This window comes from Ursus maritimus, unplaced genomic scaffold (assembly GCF_017311325.1).
Source record: "Ursus maritimus isolate PB19 unplaced genomic scaffold, ASM1731132v1 scaffold_6, whole genome shotgun sequence".
Taxonomy (NCBI): Eukaryota; Metazoa; Chordata; class Mammalia; order Carnivora; family Ursidae; genus Ursus; species Ursus maritimus.
In genome coordinates, this window is record NW_024426774.1 from 47,647,788 (window position 1) to 47,674,261 (window position 26,474).

At 48.8% G+C, this 26,474-nt stretch overlaps 1 protein-coding gene across 4 annotated transcripts in view; it reads right to left on the bottom strand.

Annotated features, from left to right (window-relative positions):
- Positions 1-26,474, bottom strand: part of TET3 (tet methylcytosine dioxygenase 3) — a 94,049-nt gene that overhangs the window by 26,059 nt on the left and 41,516 nt on the right. For all 4 annotated transcript variants that reach the window (XM_008700007.2, XM_040623312.1, XM_040623311.1 and 1 more), the window contains one exon: positions 15,040-17,173. In XM_008700007.2, coding sequence (XP_008698229.2) covers positions 15,040-17,173 — 2,134 coding nt within the window. The remainder of the gene's footprint in view (positions 1-15,039; positions 17,174-26,474) is intronic.

The following is a 26,474-nucleotide window of genomic DNA, read 5'->3' on the forward strand; positions in this document are numbered from 1 at the left end:
AGAATATTATGCTTAGCTTTATGGGGGATTCAAGATAGGATAATATCTGATTGCTGCCTTTTAAAAGTTTATGGTCTACCTGTGTAGATAAGATCCACACATAAGAAGATACCTAATGGCATTTTAAATCAACGGGGAAGATGAATTTTTCAACGCACGGTGTTGAGACAACTGGGGGAAAAGTCTGATCCATACTTAATACTTTACCCCCAAATATATTCCAAAGAGTTGGAAGATTTAAATAAAAGAAGTAAACTATGCAAGTTCTGAAAGAAAAACAATGGGAGAGCTTTTAAAAATATTCATGGAGGGGCGCCTGGGTGGCGCAGTCGTTAGGCGTCTGCCTTCGGCTCAGGGCGTGATCCCGGCATTCTGGGATCGAGCCCCACATCAGGCTCCTCCGCTGGGAGCCTGCTTCTTCCTCTCCCACTCCCCCTGCTTGTGTTCCCTCTCTCGCTGGCTGTCTGTGTCAAATAAATAAATAAAATCTTTAAAAAAAATATTCATGGAAAAGGGAAATCTTCTCTAAGTATAACATGAAATTCTAAAGCCCTCCCCCCACATACATAGAAATCATGCTAAATTTAACTAAAAAAAAAAAAAAAAAAAATAGCCAAACCTATGTTTATGGGCTGAACTGTGTCCCTCAAAAAACTACCAAAAGTCAAGCTAAAAGACAAATAACACACTGGGGAGAGATATCTGGAATTCATACCAGACAAAAGGCTAATTTCCTTAAAATATCAAGATCTCCTACAGCTATATAAGGTCAGTAATTCAAGAGAAAAATTTGAAAAGGATAAAAAGGGAAATGCAAATGGCTCAAACACCTGTAAAGCTACAATAAGGTACCAGTTTTACCTTTCAGATGAGTCACCATGAACGTCCTGTGTTGGTGAGGGATAGGAAAACAGGCAGTATGGGAAGTAATTTAGCAATATATTAAAATTACAACTGCACATGAGTCCATTTGACTCAGCAATTTCAAAGAATTTCAACTCTTGTAAGAATTCATTTCTGGAAATTTGGATATGTGCAAAATGATATGTATATACAAAAATACTCACTGCATCATTTGTTTTTGTTTTTTTTTAAAGATTTTATTTATTTCTTTGACAGAGAGAGAGACAGCCAGAGAGAGAGAACACAGGCAGGGGGAGTGGGAGAGGAAGAAGCAGACTCCTAGCAGAGAAGCCTGATGTGGGGCTCAATCCCAGAATGCCGGGATCACGCCCTGAGCCGAAGGCAGACGCCTAACCGCTGTGCCACCCAGGCGCCCCGCACTGCATCATTTGTAATGGCAAAATATCAGAAACCTCAATGTCCATCACAACACATTACGTTTCTAAACGTGGCACGGCTATAAAATGAAATGCTAAGCAGTATCCAGAGGAGCCAGGCAGCTCCAGATTTACGGACAAAAAATGACCTCCAAGATATTTTAAGGGGGGAAAAAAAGCAAATTTCAATACTGCATGTATAATACACTATAGTCAGTATACACACGTAATCACACGTCCATGAGCATACATACATCACACATACACACTGCATACAAGCAAAACAGTGTTTGGGTTACTACCCACACGAAGAACAAGTGTATGAGCAAGTTTGTGAACATGAGTTCAGTTGTGTTCCTGGCTTTAAAAACAAAAAGAAGGGGCATCTGGGTGGCTCAGTTGGTTAAACATCCGACTCTTGATTTTGACTCAGGTCACGATCTCAGGGTTGTGAGACTGAGCCCCGCGTCGGGCTCCACGTGGGGTGTGCAGCCTGCTAAGGTTCTCTCTCTCCCTCTCCCTCTGCACCCCTCCCCTTTCTCTCAAAATAAAATAAAATAAAATAAAATAAAATAAAATAAAATAAAATAAAAAAACAAGAAAGGGTCTGCAGAGCTTTCAGGCCACTGTGAAGCTGGGGAGGTCCCGGCCAGGCTGAGGATGTTGATCTCACTGAACTCCTAGCCCTTTGATATTTCCCTGAAGCCCCTCAATAGAACGGTTTGATCCCCCCAAAAAGGTTCGCAATGGTGTGTTGCAGTCCAGCCGATGAATTGATGGGACATGCTTGCCTCTTACGGCTTCCGCTCTTGGAGGCTCTTCATCCCCCTCTAAGGTCCTGGGTCAGGCTCTTGCCTGAATTATGGGCCTGGTCTAACTGATCTCAGCCCTTCTAGGTTATCTTACCCAATTCCACCAGTTTATACAGCTCCCCAAAAATCTGATCACACCACTTCCCACCGATGACCTCACGTTAGACAAGAGAAAGAACCCGAATTCCAGAGCAGTCCACAAGGCCCCTGTGGAGCCGTCTCTGCACACCTCCCAGCCCCGTATGGGGCAGTGGCCAGCACAGCTCCCGCCACACAACCGTGCAATCCCTCCGTGTCTTCAAATGGGTTCCCTCACTGACAGCAGTGCCTTCCCTCATTTCGCTCTTTGGAAAAGCTCCTCTCTCAAGGTCTAATTTAAATGGCACCTCTTCTCTGAAACTCCAGTGCACTTCTCAGGTCCACTTTCCCTCTGGATTCCCAGAGCACCGTGCAGAAAACAGAAACATCAAGGCCTGCATCACAGCACATTTTTACTATTAGCATGGCACAACAGAAAGCACACGGATTTTGCAGAGACCTGGGGAACTGCGACGAGTTACCTTCCCAACCCCTAATCCTCACGCCTTCCGGTGCAAACTACACAGAGGGCTCCGTGCAGTCTTCGGCGCATAATACGAACTCAATAGGCAGCTGCTGTCCAGGCTCTGCCAAACAAATTGTGTGACTGTGGCCAAGTTACACAACCCTTACAAGCCTTAAAAGCAGTTAGAATAATGTTCCTACATTCCAGAATTGTCGAGGATGAGATGAGATGTAGTCACCTAGCTCTGTTCTCAACCTATCAATGCTTAAATGTTTCATGAATGAACGAATATTTTCAACTAAAGGATTAAAAATGACTTGCTCCAAATATACACTATTTTGAACATAACACAAAGAGGATTGCAGAAGGAAGCATATGGAGTGGGGGCGGGAGGGAGGGGAGACCAGGGGAGGCTAGGGAAAGAAAATGTAAGAATGTGGGTGTTGGAAGTAGTGGTCTGAAAGCTCTTTATAGGCGCTAGGAGACTACATGGGATACAGAAAATAGAATATAAGAAGATGCCAGAACTTCTGGGCTCTATTCCAGCTTCTATTGTCTGGAGAAAAGTCAAAGTAATGGACTGACTGCAGGATCTTCCACTGGAACTAGAACAGAATGTAGCTTTTAGGGACTACCTTCTGCCCCCAATCAGGAGAGCTCAAAACTTACCCAGTTAGAGGCAGAGAAAGGAGATTTTCAAGGAGAAGATGCAAACCAAATCTTGGCCACTCCACCCCAGCAGCTAGGAAAAGAGATACAGACAGATCCCAAACCAAGCCAGCCTCCACACTGCATGGTCGGGTTTCTCGGGGAAGGAAGACGCAGCTCCCAGTGCCAAACGAAAGCAAAGTCATTCTTTCCCTTCGGCCAGTTTACAAGGCAGCCCAAGGAGTCCTTCAGAAGCATTGCTTCCTTTAACGACATCCCTTTTCCTGATTCTACATCTACGAAAACAGGTAAGATAGATAGATTTCAATACAGAGACAGCTGGATCGCTTTCCTTGATTATATGTCTGTACTGGGGAGAAGATACTCTATAGAAAAAAACTGAACTTACAACCAAGTATGCTTACTTATAAGACTAGTATATATTTACAAACCTAATTATTCTCATGTATATGTTTCTATATCCATAAAGCTATACATCTCCTTACACATACTTACATAGACATGAGAAACTACATCTCGTTATGTATACACATATATATACACATACACATATACACACATACGTATTTGTACATGTCATATACATACGTGTGCGTGTGTGTATCTTCTCTGTAGCAATGGGCTTGTACTTGGTTATGGTGCCAGACAGGTGACAATATTTTGCAAGGCTGGGGTAATGTTCTATAGAATGCAGTACATACTCTGAATCAGTGAGCAATATATGCTTCTGTTTTTCCGTAGTAAAGTAAGGTTTATTAACCTTTTTTGGTGCTGTTTAATGCTATTCATCTTAAATTCAATATGTGAGTTTACCCTATTTACATTTATTGGCATAACATATGTATGGTCTTCTGTCATTTTATGACATGCTTTGCATACTGTGTCCTTGTTGTTTTTTCCTCCTGTCTTTTGTTGCAGGTTTTATATTTTCTTTTACTCCCCACCCCCACCCCTGGTAATTTAGAAAAATCTGTAGTATGTTTTAGTAATGCTCACTGTACTTTTGCAGAGAAAGAAGTTAGCACCCTTATAATTTCTCCCACCTCCTCCTTTACTTTGTCTCCTGCTTTTTGCGGGTATCCTCGTGAACATATTTTTCCTCTCTGTTATCAAAGAGATATTCGATATAAAACAATTTCAAATGTAAGTAAATCAATTACCCTTGTTTTAGAAAAACAATTATCACAGTTATTTAAATGCAGACTTCACATCTGAATACATTGAGTGTTCACTACCAGTCCCATCATATATATAACTTCCCTAATCCATTACTTATCGGATTCATCTCTTGAAAATTTGAGTTCTGGTATATTTGGAAATGTTTTAATGAAGGTTTTACGTGTGAATGGCAACATAACTGCATATAGAATTCCCGGGTCAAACTTTTAATATTCCAAGAACTGCAATACACATGTCCAACAACAAAAAAAATCATATCCACCATAAATAAAGAACCCTTGCCAATCAATAAGAAAAAGGCAGAAACACAACAGAGAAATGGGTAAATGGCTTGAATGGGCACTCTACAGAAAAGTATGAACAGGTATGAAAAGGTGCTCAACCTCACCAATCACGAGGGAAGCGCAAAGTAAAGCCACGATGAGATACAACCCCCGCCACACCTCCCACAAAGGCCGCAAGACCGTGGATACTATTGCTGGTGAGGACGGGGCGCACCGCTGGTAGGAGTTTAAACTGTCACAACCACTTTGGGAAACGAATAGTAGCAACTTGAGCTGAATACAGACGACTTCAGTCTTGGGTATCTATCCCACGGAAATATGTAAATGTATACATCCATGTTCCAAGAGACGTAGAGCAGAATATCTTATATCGGCACGATTCTTAACAAGCCCCAAACTGCAGACAATCGAAACGGTCATCAACGGTGAGACGGATAAACCGGCGTATTTGTAAAACAGAACGGTGCGCAGTAATGAGAACGAAGGAGCTGCAGGCACTGCTACACGCACATCGATGAACCTCACATACGCAACACGGAGCCAAAAAAAGTCAGAAAACAAAGGAATACATGTATATTTGTGGTAGGATACACACTCAGTTCAGGAACAGGCCAACTGATCCATGTGGTGCGAAGTTGGAAAAGCAGTTACGTTAGGACAGGGGCCAGGACACCTATGTTAAGGGCCAGATGGCGTTTAAGGCTTTGCAGGGCGTGCAGTGTCCGTGGTGGGTACTCACCCCTGCTGACAGAGTGGAAAGGCAGCCACAGAGGACGCATGAACAAACCAGCATGGCTAAGTTCCACTAAAACTTACGGACACTGAAATTTGGACTTCATCTAATTTCCATGAGTCATGAAACCTTATTCTTCTTTTGATTTTGGGGGGACCATTTAAGCACATAACGATGGTCTTCAGCTCACAGAGGAGAGCGGCTTTGGTGCGGGTCACAGTGTGTTCAGCGAGGCCGTGCAGGCGGCCGGGCGTGGGGCTGCGAGGGGCTGGAAAAGCTCTGGCTCTTGACCTAGATGTGCTTACAAAGTCCGTGCCTTTTGTAAAACTTACTGAGCGCTGCGCTTAAGGTTTGTATACCTTCCTATAGGTCTTTCAATTAAAAGAATGTGTTTTTAAAAGTATTTTAAGTTTAAAAAAAAACCGGTAGGTGTGCTTAATTTTTTGGTTAATTTATTTGTAGGCGGTTCTTCCTCCTTGAAATTCAGTAAGTTGGTCGGGATCATGATGGGTCCATTTTTCTTCGTTTTCTTTCATTTCAGAACAGTTTTCTATCCTTTGACCCTTGCCTTTTCTCAGTTTGTTCCAGGCTCTTCCCCAGTGAATGTTGCCAGCATTCCTGCCAGTGAATTTGCATACAGGTTCCCTCCTCCTGCCTCTCTTCTGGTCCCCTTATCTCCCCACTCTGGCTAGGACCATTTCTGTTTTCCTTTCCTGTTTTGCAGTGACCTCCAAGTCCCTCTTCCTCACTGCTTTTCCTGTAACTCCGATTCCGCTTCTTCCAGCTGCTGGTGCAGCTGTGCGTGCTCTGAGCAATGGCGTGCTTCTGGAATTTAATCTGCACCTCGTGCAGCTTCTTTGTAACTTTATTCTAGCCCCTCATCTTTCACTTCCTGTTTTAAAGGGGACATTTTTTTTTTCAACTTCCTTGACGGCATGTATTAGTTCTTCAAATTTTTGTCTTTTCTAATGTAAATTTTCATTCTAAATGTTATATATCGATCCCTCTACTTTTCCCACAGAATCTGAATGGGTGGCATGTTGGATTGTTTGTTTGCTTATTAATTAATCTTTCCACGGAAAAGTTTATCTCCGGGTTTCTCCCCTTTGGTACTACATTTTCGACTGGGCAACCCTGTGCCGTGCGGTCTGTGTGTCGCGGGAGAATGCTTGGCCGCATCCCTGCCCTCTACCCGCTAGATGCCTGCCGTACCGCACCGGCTGTGACAACCAGAACTGTCCTCACACATCGCCAAGTGTCTCCTGGGAAGAAGGGCGAAGGACCCCCTAGTTGAAAGCCACTGGTCTACTCATTTGCCCCACATAGAACGGGTGGAATGTCCTGACTCCTTTCTGTTTACCTGGACACTGCTCAAATCCTTCCCTTAGATATTAAGCTAAAGAACTGGAGGGTAGAGAGGTTTCAACTATTAGTTCACAAGTTCAGCAGCCTGAAGGGGGATGGGAGGAGCCGGGGCTGGCTGTGGACTGTTACGACCAGGGAATCTGATCTTCACGCACTCTGTCAGGGCCAACACCTCTAAATACGGATCCATGTTTGTGTGTTGAGGGCTGGGTTATGCTCTGTCCTGATGCTCGGGTTTTGGTTTATTTCCTCATATGGGAGTGAGCTGGTCACTCTGATAAGTTACAACATCAAGTTAAAATAAAGCCCTGCAGATTGCAGGATTTTTGTTTGGTGGTTCAGCAAATATTTCTCTGCGCACAATGGCCTTTGTCTGGTGCGGCTGGCCCTTGGCTACAAAGCTGGCTCCTAGGATAGGGTGTCCGGGCCCTCCGGCCAACCGTCCTCGCCCTATACCTCATCCCCATCAGAAGCTGGAATAGGAAGGGAAAAGGTACCTGTCTACCTTCCCCACCTTCCAGAGAGAATGCCTTCCAGACGGGTGGTCTCCAGCCTCTCCGTCCAAGCTCCCTCTGGAGCTCTAAATGCATCCCTCTGAGAGTCCCCTACTGGTTCTCCCCACACTGGGAGCTGTACACCCCGTATCATCTTCTATTTTAATTCAACCGATCTTAAGCTCATAGACAGCCCCTGGAATTCATGGTTTAAGATTGGGGCTGTTTCTTTTTTTTTTTTTTTTAAGATTTTATTTATTTATTTGACAGAGAGAGAGACAGCCAGTGAGAGAGTGAACACAAGCAGGGGGAGTGGGAGAGGAAGAAGCAGGCTCCTAGCGGAGGAGCCTGATGTGGGGCTCGATCCCACAACGCCGGGATCACGCCCTGAACCGAAGGCAGACGCCCAACCGCTGTGCCACCCAGGCGCCCCGATTGGGGCTATTTCTAAACTTCAGCAGATGAATTTTCTCTTGTTGTTGTTGTTCCCTTCACAGGCTTCAGGAAAGGGATCTTTTGTTATCTGCTGTTAAGTCACTCATTCTCCTAGTAGTCCCCAGGGAGTGTGTCTTCTTCCACTACAGAGGTAGTGACAGAGCAAGGGAACAATTCAACTCTCCTTGAAGAAAAATCTGTTTTATGTCTCACTTTGAGCAGCTGGAGCAGACAGAAGTGATCCCCCCCCTCCCCAAATACATAGTAGGAAGCTCTGGGGCAGAGCTCAGGAGAGAAAAATCCAATTTTTGAGAAAATGCTCGTTATGTGGCTTTAGGTGCTTTTCTTCGCCCCGTGCACTTAATTTTATGCTCATTAAGATAGAAAAATATGCTCTGTTGTACTTCTGCACTAGGCTAGGGAGAGAATGAAATGTATCCTTTCTGCTACCTGCAAGAGATACTAGACACAAGAAACTACTCACGACTGCCTAACAGCAAGAAGGATCCTTAATTTCTAAGTGAACCTCCCATCTTCCCCCCCCCTTCTCTACACAGAGACTAAGGCACCCACACTTTCCCAGCGGGAAATATGATGGCCAGGGAAAGACATGGGAGCACAGGCCAAGGCATTTCTCCTCTTTATGACGCTGAGAGAGACGAATGATAACGGATAGAATTACTGCATAGGTGTCAAGATCATACTAAGGTTTTATGCACCAGTCCCTTCTTTTTCCAAACAATCCTATACAAATGCCTCAGTTTCCTGGTAGCATCTCAGTGGACTTCAAGCTGAGCTGCTTACGCTTATACAACTAATTGGACTCTATTTCCATGACAGTCAATCACCCACGGCTAGCTTGTTGCCTCCTGGCAGTCATAAATCCACACAGTGGGGAGGTCGATGGTTGGGCCCTACGCTGCATTAGGTATGCTAGAGGAGTTTAAAAACTAAAATCACAGGTCAGCTCCCTCTAAGTACACGGGCAGCGTGCCAGGCCTGCTGGTAGTAGACACAAATACCTTTATAACACGGGCACACTCCCTGATGACACAGATTAAAGGGAAGGAGATCCTGCCTAAACTCACCTGACATCTTTGTGGAGTTTAAATGTGGAGACAGAATAAGGTTGACCAGTTAACCAAAAAATATGAAGCGCACTCACCAGCGTGCTCAGCACCAGTCTACTAAATGCTTTAGAGATACATATTCAGTCCCTGTTCCTGAGGAACCCGGGATTTCACTGACAAGACTAGGGCACGTGTAAGAACAAATCGTGTGAGACGAAGAAGAATCCGGCGTTAAATCCTGACCCTTCTTCAGAACTGGGCTCTCAGCCCTCCCACCCTCCCAAACTCTGCTGGTTCTCTAGCCTTCCCCTACCTCAATTTCTTCTGAGACCCTCTACATGCTGGTGCGCTCCCCTCTCGGGCCTCTTGTCAATCTACACAGTCAGCCTGGTGGAATGACCATAACCGAAACATCGACTACCACCACTTTGCTCTAGAACCCCCGCCTCGCACCCACCTGGATGCACACCTTCGGGTCCCACAGATCTCAAAGCCGGATGTCCCACCTCGCTTCCTTCCCAGGATTCTGAATCTCGGTGAATGGCACCGCGATGCACCCGGTCACCCAACCTGGAACCTCAGGAGCCAGCCGACCTGCTTCTTCCTTTACTCCTACAGCCAGCAGTTAGTTCTTTTTCCTAATCTTTCTCTTATCCACCCACTTCTCTCCTCCCTCCCACTCAATGTCATTCTCTGAGCTCAGGCACCCATTATTTCTGGCCTGAAACATGTCCGAGCTTGCAAACTGGTTTCTCTGCCTTCAGTACCGTCTCTGCTTGCCCTGAAGCTCCCCTCTCTGGCCACTCCCAACCTTTCATCCAATACACCAGTCACACCAGAACTACTTGCATTTCCCCATGTTTTCTCACCTCCGCGTCTTCATGTGGTGTTTCGTGTATTTTTCATCTCCATAATCTCCGTCCAATAACCTGGAACACTCTATCTTCTTCCTATTAATCCATTAAACTTCTCACCTCAAACATCACTTCCTCCAGGAACTTCTTTCTGATATACCCTCCCCAGAGTCAGATTCCCCACCTTTATGCTGGGATCCAAATATTCCACTGTCTAAAAAAAAATACTTATTTATTTTTAATTTTTATTAAACATTTTATTTATTTGAGAGAGTGGGTGCACATGCACAAAGAGGTGGGGAGGGGCAGAGGCAGAAGCAGGCCCCTCGCTGAACAAGGAGCCTGCTGTGGGATTCGATCCCAGGACCCTGAAGGCAGATGCTTAACCCACTGAGCCACCCAGGCATCCCTCAAAACTATCTTCTAACACTTATCGGAGTTGACATGACAGTTAAGCATCTTCAGGTTCGATCCCAGGACCCTGGGATCATGACCTGAGCCGAAGGCAGTTGTTTCACGGACTGAGCCACCCAGGCGCCCCTAAAAAAATATTTAAACATAGGAAGTTCCTCTTCATCTCAAACTGAACGAGAGGCAGGGGTGGGGAAGCTACCTTCTCATAAAAACTACAGGAAATAGACTTTCCATGATTGTAAACAGAGTTAGGTCTCTGTGTTCCCCATTCAGAACTGTGGTCCGGACTGAAGTTACCCAGTGCACACTGCTACCAGCCACGCTTGCCGGACAACGCCTCTCTCTCACCCGGACTTTCACCATGCTCTAGGCGAAAGGACGTGTCTTTTCTTGTATTGGCCTCTGGCTACTTCTTTAAGGCAGATGATCCACTGGATAAAAATATGTCATTCCTATGAAGGTGCCTCCTAAAATCTGTCTCCTAATCTGCTTTTCCTTTGGTTTAATGTCTACAGCTGCCTGTGGAATGCTCCTCAGAGACACGGGGACAAGACTCAAAAGTTAACACAAATCTGTTTCCTTAACTTAAAGGATGAGCATGGGACGCCGGGGTGGCTCAGTCGGTTAAGCGGCTGCCTTTGGCTCAGGTCATGATCCCAGGGTCCTGGGATCAAGCCCGCATCTGTCTCCCTGCTCAGCGGAGAGCCTGCCTCTCCCTCTGCCTGCCGCTCCCCCTGCTTGTAGTCTCTCTCTCTGACAAATAAATAAAAAATAAAATAAAATAAAATAAAAGGATGAGCAGATGACCTCCAAGAATGCTTTCCCACTAAAAAGTCATCTGAACTCATTCTCTGTCCTAAACTGGCTCATCCTGTGAATCTCCCCATTTCTAGGAGTAGATAAAATATGTGGAGGGTCTGGTCATTGCAGCTCACTGTCCTGTCTCTGACAACGGTATTACAGATGCTTAAGAGGATCTCTAATGTGTGCTGCAAAATATCAGACATATGTCAATACTCTTTCTCCAATAATGCAATATAAAACTTCAACTTGTGTTAAGTTTTCCCAAACCCGTACATACTACCTTTTGGAGAGAGGCATTTCCTCTCACTTCTTCTAAATTTTTTTTCTTTGAAGCTTCAAGAAGCTGCCTTTAATTCCAGTATTTCAAGATTTGGAGAATAAGTCCACATGAATGCCACCCATATCTTCAGAAACTCATAGTCTTTATACAAGGGGAAAACGGTGCTCTTGGTGTATGGGTTTTTTGGTTCCTTGGTGAAACCCATATCGGCCAAAATTGTCGATTTGGCAAAAGTCACCGTATTGAATATTAAGCTTCTTTTGCTATGCTATAAAACCTTTTTATGCTTTTATAAAGTTGTTTATTATTAGTGCATATGGCAACTCCAAATCTCATGGTCACTGCTATGGAAAATTCTTCCTTAAACTGACCTGCAATCTGCACCGCTCTAACCTACCATGTTGAGAGGATGAGTTTCTGGAACATGACACGGTTCCCATCTAACATTAATCCCAGAATGAACAGCCTTTACTCCTAACCCTTGTCCTGAGCCTGAGTTCACAGAGACAAAGTCTGCCATGCTGACTGATGGAAGCCAACTGTCCAGAGGGGGGATCTCCAGAGGCTTCTGGAAAACAGGACAGCTCTCCCTAACATGAACCCCAGCACCTCAAGAAGCTGTTTCCAAGTGAATCCCTTCTTCCTTGGCCCTCTTCACTCTTAATACCACTGCTGTACTTGGGACTCGTTTCTAAACAATTTCAACCACAGCACGGGGTGCCGGTTAAGAGTCCAAGTGCCTAGATTCAAACCTCACTTGTTCCGTGTGCTGGACGTATGACCTGGGCAGGCTACTCAACCTAAGTTTGCTTCCTTCATCATTAAGATGGAACTACCACTGACAGCACTCCCCTCGTATAGATCTTATGAGGATTAAATGAGGTGGTAACTGTAGAGTACTTGGCACAGTGCCTGGGACAGACTAAGTGTTTCATAAATATTATTTTTACCACTATTACAATTCTTCTTCTTTCTTTTTCTCAATAGCTCCCTAACCAGTCTTCTGTGGCAAGGTCATCACCCTTCACCGATCTGTCTTCTAGGCTACTTCCAGAATACACTTTCAAAACATTTCTTGATTATAAAATACATATTTCATTACAGAAAGTTCAGAAAACATGTAAGGGAAAAGTCACCACTGACCACAGAGACAACCACTATTGACATATTTCCCTCCAGTCTTTTCCTTTCCTTCCTTCGCTCCACTCCCCCCCATTCTTCCCTACCTTCCTTCCCTCTCCTCTCCCCCCTTTCTTCCTTCCCTTTTCCCACCTTTCCTTCCCTTCCTTCCTTTCCTTTTTTAACATAGCTGAGACGATCATTTACTTGCTGCCTGTGTCTACTGTCTCCCACTAAGCACGTCCCCATAAGTTAACACTTAACCACGCGAGGTAGGTTCGGTTGGAATTCTCTGTTCAGGACCGGACACAGAGAAAACAAACTGGAACAATGAAGGATTGGCGTGGTGGGTCCTGCCCACCGCCCTGCCCTTCCCTGGCTGAGGGGCAGAGCGGCCAGCATGGCTGCTGCCGGGTTTGTGCGACGCTGACATTCTCCTGCCTGCTCCTCTGCTCGCTAGCTTCGAGCTGAGACTTGTCCTCTCCGGTGGAACGCAGAACGCTGAGGGTTCGGGGGCACCCCGTGCTGCTGGCCTTACATCCCGCCAGTGGGCTCCTGCTGCCCCGAGGACGGTGCTCACACGTTCTTGGGGCTGCAGTGGTTGCTTTCTCGCCTCTCCCCATCTGGACTCACTGCCTGTTTCAAAACCCAGCTTGGAACAAGAGTTCCCAAGAGAATACACTACCCTTGGTAATGACAACCAAGCCTGGGGGTTCAGAGCACTCTTACGGTCTGGCCACATCCATGTGACCGCTCCAGCACCTGGCTGACCCCTGTTGAAGGGGCGACTGAGTATCTCATGGTTTCAGTTTTCACTTAGAGCACAGGACAAAGTCCTTCAGAGATGAACCATGTCTCCTAATTTTTATCCTTTACAGTAGTTAATACAGAGCTAGTAATCAATAAATTATTGATGAATAAAGTAATAGCCAACACTTTCTTCCTTTTTAATATGTATGTTTTTACTTCTTCCTCTTGCCTTACTGCACGCAATCCGCTTCGGGACTGCTGACACTCAGACTGCTTACTATGTGCCGGATGCAATGCTAAGCGCTGTATACATACTAGCTAATTCAACCCTTCCAACAGCCCTGTGAGGGGATGTTATTATCATTGGAGACATGAGGAAGTGACAGAAATAGAATTCAAATTTTAAAAACTAGTTTGATCAAACATCACATCCAAATAATTGAATTCAACAACTAAACTATTTAGTAAGGACCAGCTATGGCCTAAGCACTACGCAAGGTTATGCCTTACACTGCAGGGGGAGAAATACCTGACAACGTATAAACACAAGGCAGATGGGACAGATACACAGCAATGCAAGGAGAGAAAAGGGCAAAGGGAAGGGCCCAATTCCTATGATCGGAACAAGCTCTCCAAAACGCTGAGAAATAAGGAGGCCCTCAAAGTCACCTTATTATGAAGATCCACGAAGGCACAGGATTAGCCCTCGAAGGGAACCACAATCCCAGAACATGTCTGGGACCCCGCATTTCTGTTCATCCCCAGACGGAAACGCTGGGGCCAACGTTTCCTTGTTCCCCAGAGGATTCCTGGTCTGCAGTACAGGAGTCTGGGGTAGCTGGAGTGGGCAGGACAGCCCAGCTCCTCCTTACTGACAAGGACACAGCACCCCAACGCATCACACAATTGACCCGATACTAATAACAAGTAGAGAATACAGCCTTTTTGTGACACCTGATTTGTGTACCCTAAAATCACAAGAATTTCAACATGCTCCTCACTGGCATCAATGTGCTTTTTGGGCAACACGTGAAATGCATCTTTTATGGAACAGACCATACACAGCAGAGCCGCAGCCCTAGAGGAGCCCGGGGGCTTCCCAGTGCACCAGTGACCTCCCAAGACGCCCCCAGGAGCAGTCCTCGCAGCCTCGGCCCTGATGATTTACGGGAAGGCAAGGCTCGTCAGCACTCTTACCCGCACCACAGCCTCAGCCACGGCCTGGATGCCCACTGTGTCCGAACCCACAACTCAGAGCTCCGGGCTCTCAGCCTGTTCTCGGGTACCAGCACCACTCCGGGCTGCCCTTACTCCACATACCCTCCCCCCGAGAGGCTCTCCGCCCGCCTACTCGCTCAGTCAAGGCCCGTGTTCCTTCTTGCCCTGACTCATGACACCTTTCTTACAGGTTTCCCCACCACAAGCCAGAAGAGTCTTTCAAAGCACAAGGTGACAGATCATGACTTGCTTTACAACCCTCAGAAGCTCACTTATACCTACGAGATCAAGTCAAACTCCTGATCTCAGCTTGTTGGGCCAATTAAGATCTGGCCCCCGCCTGCCTCTCAGGCCACCTTCGGTTCATAGCCACACGTACTCCGCCCCTTCTGTTCCCCCAAGACCAAGAGCAGTCCAAATAAGCCCCACCTTCTCACAGCCACCCAGCTCAGGCCTCAGCACAAGCACCATCTCCCGCAGAAAGGCCTCCATGATGCCTTCGCCTCCATCTGCGCGGCAAAGCCCCCGTGCCCACCTCCACCGACGTGCTACAGACCACAGGGCATCACTATCTGCTTCCTTCGAGGTCTCTTCCACTAGCTTATGAGCGCTTTCCGGTGTCCCCAGGCCCCAGCGGGGTGGCCGGCACACATAAACGTTTGCCAGACAAGAGACGGAGCCTAGACACTCAAGCCCGCCAGGCCTCTCCTTTCCCCGACACCCAGGCAGACTTACCGACACAGTCGCAGGTGGGGAACTCGGCCTGGGCTCTCTTTGCAGGTGTGTCCAGCAGACTCTTGGTGGGTGTGTCCAGGTACTTCAGAGGTGACTCCAGGAAGCCACTGAGGGTGGGTGTGAGGGGGTTCTCGGCCTTGGTGGGTGTGGCCTCCTGGCCTCCCTCCTCCGAATGGAAGCAGGTGGTTGAGAGCACAGTCACAGCCCCCGAAGACTCAATCTTGATTTGCTTGGGGGAGCGGGTAGAAAAAGGGCTCTCGGGGGCTGGGAGACATGTTGGCTGGTTCTCGGGGTCCTGAATGGGCACAGACGGGGGGCCAGGAAGCCCAAAGCTATCCCCAAATTCAGCTTCAAACTGCCGGATGAGCTCTTCCAGCTTGTCATCGGCAGGGGGAAGAGGGCCGGCGGAGCCCGGCTGCAGGGTCGCCATGGGGCTAGGGGATCTCATTTCCTGAGTAGGGGGCAGCAGGCTGTCCCCGGAGGGACTAGGTGCAAATAGCGCAAGAGAAGGTTCTGGGGGCGGGGGGACAGCAGAGCCCTGTGGAGCGGGGACAGGGGCAGGTGGAGGCGCCTGCGCATCCTCGGAGGCCGGGGACCTCAGCCCTTCCAGGACAATCTGCCGCAGAGGCAGGAAGAGCGGCTGTGATTCCCGTGGCCTGGACTTCTTGATCTGAATGGGCTTCCGGACGCTGGGCTTGATCCCGGGGGCGGTCTTCTCGATTCCCGCCGGACCTCCAGCTGGCGCCAGGGGCTTCTTCTTCTTCTCCTTGGGAGGTCTGTCCGGAGGCCGTGGGGCAGGTGAGCTTGGTGGGGCCCACCAGCCCGGCGCAGGAGGCTCCGTGGGAGGAGGGAAGGGGGCGTTGTGGGCCTGGTCCAGGAAGAGACTGCGCTTATGGTGAAGGTGCTGCTGCAGGGCGGTCTGGGCCTTCTGGTGGGCGTCGGGCTCTGCGGATGGTGCGGGAGCCTCCCTCTGGAGCATGGGGGATGGGGACGGGGCTGGGGAGGAAGAGGGCGCCTCCACCTTGACCTTGGGCTTGGTGGGCAGGGCCTCCGGCCGCTTGAATACTGACTGGATGTAATCACTGGCGCTGCCCAGCAACTGCTCCAGTTCAGCCATGGGGTCAGGGCTCGGGCGGGGCATGGGCCAAGAGCTCCGCGGAGTTGCTGGTGGGGTGTCGGTGCCCCAGGCTTCGGGAAACTCTGTTCTAGGAGTTGCTGGAGGGAAGGCAGGGCTGTCAGGAGCAAAGGATGCGTGCTCTTCGGCAGGGACCACAGGCCACGAGGGGGCCCGGAGGTAGGACTGGGGAGACCGGAAAGCGGCAGGAGGGGACAAGGCCTCAGGGAGGGGGCAAGAATCCTGGGAGGTGGAGTGGGAAGGCTGAGGGAGGGCAGAGGAGAGCTGTGTGAGGGCCTCAATGGCGATGGCCGTCTGCAGGCTGATGTTCTTTTCCTTGGCGATGCTCAGGGCACTCTGGGACAGGGGCAGGCCCTCTGCGGGAGGTATCTGGGGGACCTCAGAGCTGAGGACTGGCATGGTGCTTGGCGCTGGGAGGCCAGCCTCAGCAGAAGGCAGAGTCCCTGGGAGCCTGGGCCGCTCCTCCCCGCCGTCCACGACCACAGACTTGATCTTCCCCTCCAGCCACTCGAGGTAGTCAGGGCACTCCGGGCCATCGCAGTTGCAGCTGGGCGGCTTCATGCCATGCCGAGCGAGGGCCAGGGCCGTCTGCAGCGTGTCCAGGTCTTCGCTGCCCGCAGAGCAGCCCTCGGGCCCTGACCGGGCTCCCCTGCTGTTGTTCCCAGCCTCGCGACTCATCTCACGGTTGAAGGTTTCATAGAGCCGGGTGCTAAGGGCCCCATAAGAGGACACAGCTTCGGCCACAGCCGAAAAGGCCACCAGATCGTGGGCATCTTCCAGGCGAGCAGTGTGAGCTGGGCCTGGGGCAGCGTCCCAGTCGGGCTTCTGGTCTACTCGCCAAGGACCCCCAGCCCCCAGCAGACTGGGTCCGGCGGGTTCTCTAGCACCATTGACCGGCGCCCCTGAGGCGCTTAGCTGCCGTGAGTCCCCATGGTACACTGGCCCTGAGTCCATCGGACCTGCAACAGGTCCATCCACTGGGCTGAGCTCTGAGCCTGTCTGAAGAAAGAAAGAGAGAAAAAAAGGAAAAAGATGAGCCATAATTTTAGAAAAGCATTGCCCTGTTTCCCACCACTCAGATGCATACCTAAACCCTGCTTTTCTTGCAAACCTGTCCCTGACCCAGCTTGAACCAGAACTCACCTTCACGTCTCCTTGTCCAGCTGGCTGCACCAACAGAAATGGAAGGCAGATCTTTAAGGGGTCCTAATCCAGAATTCTGAATGCTGCTCAAATCTTTTTAGAGCCTAAGATCGATCATAGGGACGAGGCTCCCCAGACACCAAGCATTTATTAAGGACTCACAAAAAGATCTTTAACTTGAAATGACCAAAGTGACACCAGGACCATGCTGATTTCGGTGTTTGTTGACAGAAAGCTAACCAAACACCCCAAGAAGCAATATACCATGTGTGCAGTGTGTGTGTGTGTACAGGGAGGGGGCGAGCAGCTCTGAGGAACAAATGCAGCCTGGACCAGAGGTCAGCCAGAGCTTTTCAGTGGGAAGGAACCCACAGTTTTTTTTCTCTGCCTGTTACTGCCCTCACTTAAGCCCTGGTCGAGCTCCGAGAGCTGGTGAAGAGATGACATTCTCACTCCCAGCCCCAGCCAGGCCGGAGGGAAACACTGATGATCAGACCCCACGTGCATTCAGCCCCATGTTGAGCCAGTCACGCCAGTGACAAGCAAGCTGCTAGTTGGACCAAGGTCCAGGTCTCTTCCCAAGCCCAAGAACCACCACGATACGCCTGATGTCCAGCAAAGCACACAGACGGCGGAGGGCATAAAAAGGAAGGAGCCGGGGGCCCAGCCCAGCAAGTTAAAAGCTAATACGAAGATGTGAAACTCAGTTTGCAGAATTCATCCCTCTAGAAAGGAAAGCTCTTCCTTACGGTAGAATGCCAACAAAAAAATATAGAAGGGACAATCGACTTGGAAAGTCATCAGTGGATGCTACAACTAGCAGGTGAAACTTGATGGGGCACAGGGTGTAGACATGGTTTCAAAGTATCTCCTCAAAAATTACTGGGTTACAACAGTAAAGAGAAATCTGGCAGACACCACCTTAACCGAATGATCAGAGTTCTCATCGTCACCAACATTGCGACAAACCAACATCATGAGACTCCTGATACGATACACTGAGCAGGATATCACATCACTCCCACAGACCTTCAGCCAAAATGTACAACCCAAAACTAATTATGAGGAAACATCAGATAAACCCAAACTGGAGGGCATGCTAGAAAGCACCTGGATTGTTGTCTTCAAAAGAAGACAAGAAAGACAAACATCTCTGCAAACATCTTCAGCTTACCGAAGAGACGAGACAGAGAAATGTGTGCTCATGGGTTAGATCACGGACCCGGGAAAACAGCTGGAAGCTACACCACTGGGACGTTTGATGCAATTTGAATATGGACGCGGATAAGATCACACTGTGTCAATCTCAGTCTTCTTGGCTTGGATCATTTTACTCTGATTATGTAAAAGAATGTCTTTGTCCTTAGGACACACACACACACACACACACACACAGTGAAGTATTCAGGGTAAAGGAACATAGTATCTCTAACTTAATCTCAAGTGGTTCAGAAAATATGATATGCATATAAAAATACACGCACACAGAGAAAATGATAACGCAAATAAAGCAAAATGTGAACAATTTTAGTATGTGGGAGTCCCAGGTACTCTTTTTGCAACTTTTCTATAAGTCGTAACATAAAGTGGATTAAACAGATGGTTAAATTGATACTAGTCCCCAGACTGTGAAAGGTGGCCCTCATGCATGGGCTCCAAAGCAGTGGTGGGAAGGTGGGATTTGGGAACAGCCCCGTGGGAGGTAAGCAGAGACCCCAGCCTAGGGTTCCCACCTCATCTTCATCGCTGCCAATTCTGGTCACAAAGGACCCTCGTGCTTTTCTAACATGCTTTTCCGAGCTTTGCACATGAAGTGCTCACTGCCTGGGATGCCCTTCCCAGCCTCTGTGGGGCCACCTTGGCTTATCCTTCAAGTACCGGCTCACTGGCACCTCCTCCCTGACCTGGCTGGCAGACTGCTCTGTGGCTCCTGACCCTGGGCTCCGCAGCTCCTTGTACCTGCCTCGGTAGCACTTTTCGCAGGCCCCTGCTGCCATTCAAGCAGCTGCCTCCCCCACCGGCTGGGAGCTCCTTTAAGACAAGGTCCGCATCTTAACCACTTCTGTCTCCTGCCCACAGCTGCTGCACGAACACTCTCTCAGCCCGGAGAAAGGCCTCCCATCCCCCACCAACCGCGGACGCCGCCGCCTTTCCCCGACCATCTCTCCAAACGTGGAGCTAGGAACAAAACCTTCCCTCTAGGAGTGTGGTTGATCACCCAGCCGTCCCTCCCTTCCTTCCTTCTCAGAAACCTGAACTACTGTGACAGCAAAGGTGACGAAGTCTGAAGCGGCCAAACTTTACATGCTTATGTGTAAAAGACAGAAGGAGCATGCATGGCCCCGAGGAAACATGAGGGAGTAGTGTGGTTTTACAAAAACAGTGTCAGGAAGACTAATGCTGCGGGAGCTGAGGCTTCCCCAAAATGGTCAAGACAACTAAAAGGATTTAAAAAGTTATTTTTGGTTTGTGAACAAGAACAAGGGCTAGGCTAGCGCTTGTGCCGCTGAATTCCCTGGGAAAGAAAATGCTCTTTAGACCAAAAAGAGAAGAAAGGGAAGAGTGGACACAAAAATGAGGGAAGTGAAGCCAGGAAGGGTGGGGGGATTTTAAGAAATGCTAAATTCCAGTTTCTTGGCCAGGGGAGCCTACTGATGCATTCCTCACCACGTGCTGGGGATGCTGGAAGAAACACGCCATCAGGAGAAGGTACCACCAGCAAGAAAAGAGCAAGCATCATTCCTGACTCCGGTGCACCGAGCGAGACCGGCCCCAGTAAGATTCCTGAGAGGGTAACTAAGGCAGCCACCAGGAGCCAGGTTCAACAGAGGCCATCAGCCCATTAACATCCAACTAACCTGACTGTTCTGTGTCCCACGGTCGTCGGGCCGGGAGACAGGGATACGTCCTGTCTGACAGATCACATACTCAAGGGCTGCAGGTCAAATCAGCCACAGATCTGCTCTGTTTGGCCTACACGGTGTTAGGTTCTTGTTTGTCTTGCCAATATTAAAAAATCAAATTTTACATGAAACGCACACTTGAAGGTCCACACTTCTACCTGGCAGACGAGCCGTGGCTACCGCTCCAGCCTGCCCCAGCCTTGCCATTTCACGCTGCTTTCGTGACACCAAGACGAGGGGTCAGAGAGTACTTATTAATCGCCTGAATTAGTTATCCCTTCATTCATTTGTGTTACCTGTCAAGTCCTTGTAGGCATTTGCATTTGCGACTTGGGCTACAGATGTTGAAGCTTCCTAAGGCCTGCCATGATCCCTTTGAGGGCCAGCAGTAGAGAATTACGGCCAGACAGGCTGGCTCGCCACTGGCAGAATGACCATATTCAAACTCAAGTGGTGTAGCAACCCGGGGTGGGGGAAGGGAGGAGGTCTTTAGTGGTCTGCCATAGGGCTCTGTTCTCAGAACGGTCCTGTTCAACATATTTACCAACAATGATAGAGAAGGCACACTGATTAAATAGGCAGATGTTGAAAATAAGAGGGATAAAGCCATGTTGAGTGACAGGACCAGGTGCCAAAAGGTCAACGACTGGAGATAAAAAAACTAACAGGATAAATAGGGTCTTACATTTAGTCCCCAAACCACATATGTGCAAGTCAAAGGTGGAAGTGGTGCCCGTAAAAATGTCTGAGGGATCAAGAGAGGTGAAAGACCAGCTGATGTTACACGAAATATGAAGACCTGGCCGCTTCAAAGAGTCCCATAACCCAGGGTTTTTTCCAACTTCTTTACTACAATCTACAGTAAGAAATACATCTTACAACATGACAAGTTAGCAAAATACTATTTGCCCTTACTAGATACACAAATCCCTCCCTCCCTCAACGTTTTTTGTAAGTTGCAACTTTCTAAGTGGATCTCATAGTCCGCTAACGGGTCCCAAGCCATAGCTGGACACACACAGCCACCACCTGACCGGAACAGGACCCATCGCACAGGCAGTGACGGCCCCTCTCTGCCCAGACAGTCCCTGCCTGAACCTGGGCTTCCCTTGGGGCTGCCCCTGAGGGGACACAGAGCAAGCAACACAGTGCAAAACAATAGAGGAACAGGTCCCTTTAGGTTCTGAAGAAGACAAAACTCGTGAAAAGTCTACACATCTGAAGTCTGTCAGTCTGGGGCAGAATTAGACTCGTCTTCGCATGACTCCAAAGGATGGAATTAGAAAATGGGTAAAGCTTTAGAGAGGTGTATGTAGGCTCCATTTAGGGAAGACTTTTAATACTTAGACATGCTAATGCACTGACCCTTGTCCCCCTAACAAGCAGGAGGCAGCAAGTTCTTATCAATGGAGACTTTGAAAAAGGAAAGGCAGTTATCAGGTGATTACTGGCAATGTTAGAGGATGAAGGCTAGACGAGGGAGGCCCTTTCAAAACCTCAGTTCAGAGATACGGCCTAGCTCTAAACGCTCCATGCTGTCTCCCTTAATCCTCGCTCCCCTCTGGGCTCCAGCAAATGCCACTCCAAGGATGTTCCCCAATGTTTGCTTTTTGTCTGGACCTCTCATCTGACCTCCTGCTAGCTCCAACCCCTGGGACATGTTACAAGCCCACTGAGAAGCAGCTTGTGTCAAAAAGAACTCCCACCTGCAACAGCCCCTTTTCCAGTTTCCTATTCTGGACAGCGTTCTTACACTCGCCAGTGCTCCTGACCCCAGCATCACCCGCGTTCTTCCAATGCACCTGATCACCAGGCCCGAACACAGGACCCCAAACAATTCTAAACGAGAACACGCCTCTGTTCTACCTCCTCCCTCTCCATGCCTGCACTTTCTAATTGTCAATCTGCCAGTGGCTCCTTTAAGCAACTCTATGTGCCCCCAGCCCCACCCCACCCACTATCTCTACCGGTGATGCCTCACCTTCCCTCAGGGCTCCCGGCCCAACTTCCTTACTCCTCCTCGCATTCCACCCTTGCTCAACCTCCAGAATTTAAGAATGCCATCTGTACGCACAACGTGCTTAGCGCGCATGGCAGAGTATTTTCCAAAATAGCCACGACACCCCTCCATCCCACATGTACTTCTCCCATGGGGAGGTGGGGTCCATGCTCCCTCCTCTTGAATCTGGCTGTTCTGACAGTGGCGGGAGTGATACTACCTGCTTTCGAAGCTGGACTGCAAAAGGCAACACAGCTTCTGCCTGGTCCTCCTGGGACGCGCACTCCTGGGGTTCAGCCACCTTGCCGTGAGGAAGCCTAGACTACATACAAAAGTCACATGCGGGTGTCTGAGCTGACGTTCCCAGCAGAACTCCCAGCCAACAGCTGCCTTCACCTGCCGAATGTGTGCGTGAAGGAGCCCTTCCACGATTCAAGCCCAGCGGTCGAGTTACCTCCAGGTTTTGAGACTCCCCAGCTGAGGCCCCAAACACAAGCTTCCCATGCAGGGTCCTTCCTGACTTCTGAATCCAAAGGCTCCGTGAGCATAATAAAATGACTGCTTTATGCCACCAAATTGTGGGGTAACATAAAGACCAGACTCTATCTAAGAAACATCAAAATGTTAAGTGAAGAGAGACTATAAACAAATGCCTTAAAGCCTATCAGTGCTGTGAAAGCAGTCTACACCGGGGCATAGGGTGAGGGTCATTTCTGTCTGGGCAGGTGGGCATATGTGTCAAGAAAGGTCTCACTTTGGGGCGCCTGGCTGGCTCAGTCAGTAGAATGTGGGACTCTTCATCTCGGGAGTTCGAGTCCCATGTCGGGCATAGTTTACTTTAAAAAAAAATCTCACTTCAAAGTAACCTTGGGGATGAGGCTTGAAAGACGGGCAGGTATTTGGGAGGGGGGAGGGGGGGAGGAATTCCAGATTGAGGGAGGAGCACACAATCCAGAGAAGGCCTGGGGGCCCAGGGAAAGATAGGCTGTGGAGCCCTGCTTGAGTACAAAGTATGGGGAGGACAGGTGTGTGGCTCACGGCATGAACAGAACAGAGCAGACTGACCTTTTAGGAGGGGCAGTCAGGTGTCGCTGTAGAATTCAGACAGCAGACTACAAGACTGGCGGGCTACAGGCCAGTTAGGAGCCTAACGTCCAAACCAGTGATAAGGGCCCGAACTAAGGCCACAGCAGAGAGATGAGAATGAGCCATGCTTATGGAAGCCGATGATTAAACGTAGGGGCTGAGACAAGAAACGGAATCAACCGCCTCCTGATAAAGTCCTGCTTCACCACGCCTGCTGACACAGGGTCTGAGCCAGATCCTACAGTCACCACACACCACCCTTCTGGTGGGGGGTCGTTTCCTGGGAGTGTGACCCCCTGCACCGTCCGCTCCTACACGAAAGCTTCCGTCACTCCTTCAGGACCTAGCAGAGAGCACTCGGTCTACGTTCAAATCTGCTGCTTCTTCCTCCCAGGACCTGGCTGGTACCCGCCTCTGCAGCCCTGTACCTTGAGAGGCGGGCCTGCGACATTCTGGCACACTCCGCTTCGGCCCCGTGACAAAGCATGCGCGGTAGAGGTCGGCAAAGCCGCCCGAGGCAACAGGAAGACCCCTGCCATACCTGACTGTGGAACCTGACAACTGATCTTGGAAGAGCCTACCCCTGATCCACCCTCCATGCAAAGGCCCCCCAAAAGTGAGGCCCTTTTTATAGCCGCTTTCCAGGTACAAAACCGCACCTTGCCCTCACTGGGATCCACACACCCAACCTTACCCAGTCCGTTCCCTGCCTCACAGTGTCACTGGCCCATCCCAGGCTGAGCCTTGTCCAAGCTCGGGGTACTCTTCCCGCAATGGGGGGCCAAAAGGGGCTTGTTACTGGAAGACAGGTAGAGTAAATGCCCTTCTCAGATCCAAGCAGAGACTTAATGCCTCACACCACTTCATGAAGAGTTGACCTGTGCATACAGCATACCAACCCCAGGCATGATTCTCACCCTGAGGGGACTCCAGGTCTTCCTGGGAGGGTCCAGGAACCTCTACTGGGATTGGTCCCTGCTCAGGACTCCCACGGTCCCACCCATCTCTTCTACAGCCAGCTCCCTTCTGCTCCCAATGCCCCAAAGCTGGTCCCCGAGACATCTGCAGGTATTCAACAACAGCAGCCCACCCTCCCCACCTGAGGGGCTCCAGAGAAGTGTGGAACTCCACTGCCAAACATCTCATTTTGTCTATGACACAGGGAGCAGGGCAGAAAAGACACTAGATTTTCCCAGTCCTTCCTGCCTCAGAGTATCAGCACACTGAAACCAAATCAGCAATCCCCCATCAAAGGGAAACAGAAGGAAGGAGGTTAAAGCCGACTATCTTGAGAGATCAAAGTCCTCGCTGGCCACACCATCTTAGGGCCTCTAGGAAAGGGGAAGTCAGAAGAGGCACAGAGTCCAGGGGGCTGTTCTGCGGACCGGCAGCACTTAGGCCCCGTGTTGGAAGAAACGTGTCTGGGAAGGTATTTCCAGCCAGGATGGATGAGGTGCAGTCAACCTCCACTGAAGACCAGTGGCTGGGAGGCAGGGCTGGTCTACGGTGCATCCTGGGCAGTGTCATCTCCAAGAATGAGTTCTCCTGGGATTCCAAGAGAGCAGCGGCTGCTCCCCACCCAGCAGGCCAGTAGGTCCCGCCCAGCGCCGCGCCGGCAGCTCAGCTCCTCTGCTCTCCAGCAGCTGTTCAAGGGGTTGGACCTCCCAGCTCTGCCCTCCCCCCAGTCCTAGAGGTCAGCAGCGGGTCCTTCCTCCCCTCCCCCTCCCCTAACTAATGCCCCCCCATCTCTCAGCACAGGGGCTGTATTTATGGCATGTTCTATCTAGAGGTGACCAATTATTCATCTCTTAAAAGGATTCTCCCCCCCTGGGATTTACTGATGAAACAAATCTGTGAGTGGGGAAGAAGACTTTTAGGGGAGCCCTTTCAGGGAATGTGCTCGTCCGCCTGCATGTGTCTGTGTGTGTCTGACTGTGGGGGTGTGTACGCTGGCTAGCCCTGTCCCATGTCTACACTCTCCGCACCCAAGCTCTCTGCAGACAGCAAATCCTGGGGGGTTAGGTCTGATTGTCACGTATTGGCAAAGGGTGCTCTGTGTGAGGTGGGGGAAGGTAGTGGCTCTTGTGGTTAGTATGTACATATCAATAAAACACTTTAAAATCTAATTTTTTTTCCTACTACAAATAGGATACAGATGTAGCAGATTTCTCAATGGCTGGGGTGATGCTTGGGAAAAAGCTGAATTAGACCCAATGACCTCAGGCCTAATTCCCTGAGGTCACCATATCTGGCAGAAGTACCGGGATGTGACTGCTCATGCCTTCTGACCCAACAGTAATTAATGTGGTTTCAGGGAAGAAAGGAAAAGAAGAACTAGGAAAAGTCTAGTAACTTTGATGGAACACTCTTAGAGTATCACGCTAATCACTGCACACTCACTTATCTCCTCCAATCATCACCAACTCCTACAGGGTAGAGATGTACCTCCACAGATGAGGACCCTGAGCACAGAGAGGCTAAGTCACTTTCCCAGGATCACATAGCAATCCAGAAGAACACAGCGATTTTTAACCATTAAGTATTCCTAATCTCACTTCAGGAAATGTAAACAAAATAAATAAGACGATAGAAGAAATTTTAAAAATTACATGTGCCAAAGATTTCCCCTGAAGCATTAGTAGCAAAGAATTACAAATCACCTAAAATGTTATGTTGGTTTTTCTTCATGAAAAGAAAATGGGAATAAACATATGAAAAAATACTCAACTATTTAGTATTCAGAGAAATACAAAATAAGACCACTTTGAGATTTCATTTTATATCCACTATATAGAATTTAAGAACAAGAATGTTTAGTTCAATTCTGCTGATATACACTGGAGCAGAATCATCAATGTTCAATCGTTCCTGGTCTCATCGGCTATTTTTGAAAGAAGTACTGGTATGATGTCCATAGCATATGCTGTTGCTTCTTTTATGAACACTTGTCTCAGGCCTTTTCTTCCATGGGGAAACTTCCCTTGGAAAATAAAGCATATAAACATACATTCTTTCATCCTAAGTGTTATTTTGTACATGTATTAACGTACCACTTTATTTTACTCATGGTATAGCAGGATGCTAAGATACCATTTGAAATACAACGTTGGTTAACTGGATTCTAGCTTACTCTATTATTTTAATAACTTAATTTTAATAAAATAAACAA